Raw genomic sequence first — 3,596 nt, 5'->3', positions numbered from 1 at the left:
CCATTCAACATTAGCATGCCTCCAAAACTAATGCAGTCAGCACGCTGAGATATCAGTTTGCAGCAGTTAAGGTTTAAATCTACGACATCTTACTTATTCATCTTTAAAGTGAAACTTCGATCATTAATTTATTAAACAAAAAATAAAGTTAGATGATGAATCTTCATAGTTGATTTTGATAAACCCAATTAACTAGCTTAAACCCAATTAAATGAATATTAAACTTGAATTAAAAGAATAAATAATGGGTTAGAGTTGAACAAATTAAATCAAATGGTGTGGCTGAGATGTCACTCTAATGGGTTGGTCATTCACATAATGGACTACAACTACAAAATAAGAACACAACAAACAATGAACATATAATAGAAACATTTATTATTTCTTCAAAAGAAGATGAGATTATAAGGAACCAAACAAATTTGAATAATAACAAATGAAATGATTTTTATGTTAAATATTTGAGAGTTTAATTTGTTCATCCAATGGTCATCATCATCTTCACAAATTCATCATAGTTAACTTGACCATCACCATCCAAATCTGCTTCTTTAATCATCTGATCCACCTCTTCATCAGTTAATTTCTCACCCAAAGTGATCATAACATGCCTCAACTGCATAAAATACACAATTATTTAATATATATTTATGTTACCGTGAAAACAACCGCGACAAAACAGAATCGGAAGGTGTCTACACTGATACTATTATTAACCGTTTTTATGATAAAAAAATAAATTGTAGTTCATTTACACTGCCCGAATCAACCAAAATCGCTGAAGCCTTTACGCGACCGCGTTGTTTATTAAACCCTAATGCATGTATTAAATCATACAGCTAACATTCATTGATTGTGGAAAGGTACAAAGTACTGTCCTTGCCCTTAGGGAGATATGCATGTGAAATTAATGTGATCTTATTAGTATATAATATTGAAATATAAAACAAAATAAATATTTATGACATCCATTAAAGGAAAAATGAATACCTCAGTAGCAGAAATATATCCATTTTGATCTTTATCAAAAACCTTGAAAGCCTCTTTCAGATCTTCCTCTGCATCAGTTTCCTAATTAACAAAAAAAAAACAGAATTAGAAAACATTAATATAATAATATTGAGGAAAAATTAAAAGGAAGAAAAGAATAATTACTTTCATTTTCTTGGCCATTAAGTTCAAGAACTCAACAAATTCAATGGTTCCATTGCCATCAGCATCAACTTCATTTATCATATCTTGAAGCTCTTCCTCGGTTGGATTCTGATCCAAGGAACGAATTACAGTAGCAAGTTCTTCCACAGTAATGCAACCTATTATACAATTTTTTATCATATATATTATGTAAGAACATTATATTCTTACCAAAAAAAAATTGAAAAAAAAAACAAATAATAAGGATTATAAATTTACCATCTCCATCTTTGTCAAACAAGCAAAAGGCTTCTTTGATCTCAACAATTTGGTCTTCATTCAAAATTTCTGCCATTAGTAAAGAAAACTGAATACAAAGTCAGAAGAGTGTTTGAATTTTGAAGAGAGACAGAGAGATAGAGAGAAAATGTGTTGAGTATAGCTCAATCTTAGCTGGCTTATATGAAGATTTCAGTGTGGGAAAGTCTACCAAGATTTTTTTTTTGAATTTTAATTTAATTAGTATATAATGGTCAATGCACGTTTATGACTGCATTTTCTGGCCATATATATATGTTACCTCCAATTCTAATATAAGTTTTCTTTGATTATTTTATTAATCTCTTGATAAATAATTTATTTCAAATTAATATCATATATTCTTTATTTTTCTTCATATTTAGTATTCTTGAAACTAGAATTGTTGTTGAAACAGTGAGATAGATGGATATGAGAAGGGGCATTGAACTTCTGACACGACGGTGTTGGGTGGATCCGTAAGGTTATTAAGATTAAGTTAGTGTAAAAATCAAAGTGATGTAAAAGTGAGAATGAATTTGAATAATTAAGAATGACTTATTTGTCTCTTTATATACTTTGAGCATTTAAAATCGCTCGTGAGAACGCGGCGCACTATAGAGACAGATGTTTAATTGATCTGAACGATGGGTGATGCATCATAGAGTGGATTTATCTACCTTGGGTGAGAAATGGATAATGCATCAGAGAGTGGAGTTATCTACCTTGGGTGAGAATGCGAGAACGCATGTTTCTCACTTTCACTTTCTTTGTTCTTGCATTCAGACATTTCAAATTGGGCCTTACATGTATTACTTTCTTTGTCCTACAACGAATGATTCATTTGAAATAAAAAAAATATCCCAAAATGAATGATTTATTTCAATTTTCAGTGCATATTTTTCAATTCTACCATCTACTATAATTAATATTACTTTCATCATTCTCAATAATTAATAAGTGGATACTTTAGCGAAAATATCATTCTCTCTTTCATTTATTCATTTTTATTAATATGTGTAAAATGGTCAACTGTGTTAGAACTTGGAACCACAAAATTAGCGAATAATAGAGAAATTAGAGGGTAGAGAGGGATAGAGGAAATCGAGTGAGAGAGAGATAATTGAGGGTGGGAATGTTTTTCATTAATAATGACGAGGATGCCTCAAAGACATTTATACAAGTATTACACAATGATTGGGACGTAATTTACATAAGGAAAATAACTGAAAAACTGAAAACTCTTACCTGTAACCGGATACACAAAATCTGTAACCGGTTACAGCTGCTACAAAAAATAATTCTCTTTTAGTGGTAACTGGTTACGTGATTACGTTAACCGGTTAAACCCACAATGTTTTACATGTTTCTTCAGCTTAGAAGTGATTTTTGCTTTGTTGTAACCGATTACACTCCCATGTTAACCGGTTAAAGCACTGAATTACTAAAAATACTCTTAACACACCACCTTAATTAAAGTTTTCCATGCCCATGTTCATCTTCAACCTCTTGATCACATCATTTGTGACTCTCTTAGTCAACAAATCAACCACTTGGTCTTCACTTTTACAATATCCAAATCTTAACTTTCCTTCACTAACAAGTTCCCTCAAGTAGTGAAACCTCATCTCAATGTGCTTTCTCCTCCCATGTGCAATTGGATTCTTAGCAAGATTAATCATAGAAACATTATCAACCAGGAGTGTGACAACCTCACCCTCATTGCTTCCCAACTCCTTCAATAGATTCATTAGCCACACGACTTGACACAAACATAACAAAACAACAACGTACTCGGCCTCACAATACGAGAGTGCAACTATCGATTCCTTCTTTGAACACCATGAGATTGTGTTCCGTCGAACATAAAGATGTATCCAGCTGTAAACTTTCGATCATCTTTATCTCTGCACCAATTGGAATCAGTAAAACCGAGTAAATTGCATTTTCTTCCCGTATCCGTTCAGGAAAGAGAATTCTTCTACCAATCAATTATTTGATGTATCTTAGGATCCTCTTGACTGATGTCAAGTGAGACACCTTCGATCTCTCCATGGATCTACTCACAATACCGACATTAAACCTTATGTTCAGTCGCATATTACACAAATAACACAAGGATCCAATCAGCCTCCTATGCTGAGTTGAATCAATGTCTTACTCAT

General features: G+C 32.2%; 1 protein-coding gene across 1 annotated transcript; it reads right to left on the bottom strand.

Annotated features, from left to right (window-relative positions):
- Nucleotides 1-355: 355 nt before the first annotated feature.
- Nucleotides 356-1,671, bottom strand: LOC127092790 (calmodulin-like protein 11). The gene is made up of 4 exons (XM_051031689.1): nucleotides 1,414-1,671; nucleotides 1,156-1,313; nucleotides 991-1,071; nucleotides 356-616 (listed from the first exon to the last, which is right to left on the bottom strand). The coding sequence occupies exons 1-4, from the start codon at nucleotides 1,487-1,489 to the stop codon at nucleotides 479-481; spliced, it is 453 nt and encodes a 150-aa protein (XP_050887646.1). The 5' UTR covers nucleotides 1,490-1,671; the 3' UTR covers nucleotides 356-478.
- Between the last annotated feature and the right edge of the window lie 1,925 nt (nucleotides 1,672-3,596).

The sequence above is a fragment of the Lathyrus oleraceus genome, chromosome 6 (genome assembly GCF_024323335.1).
Source record: "Lathyrus oleraceus cultivar Zhongwan6 chromosome 6, CAAS_Psat_ZW6_1.0, whole genome shotgun sequence".
NCBI lineage: Eukaryota > Viridiplantae > Streptophyta > Magnoliopsida > Fabales > Fabaceae > Lathyrus > Lathyrus oleraceus.
This window is presented reverse-complemented; position numbering and strand designations above follow the sequence as displayed.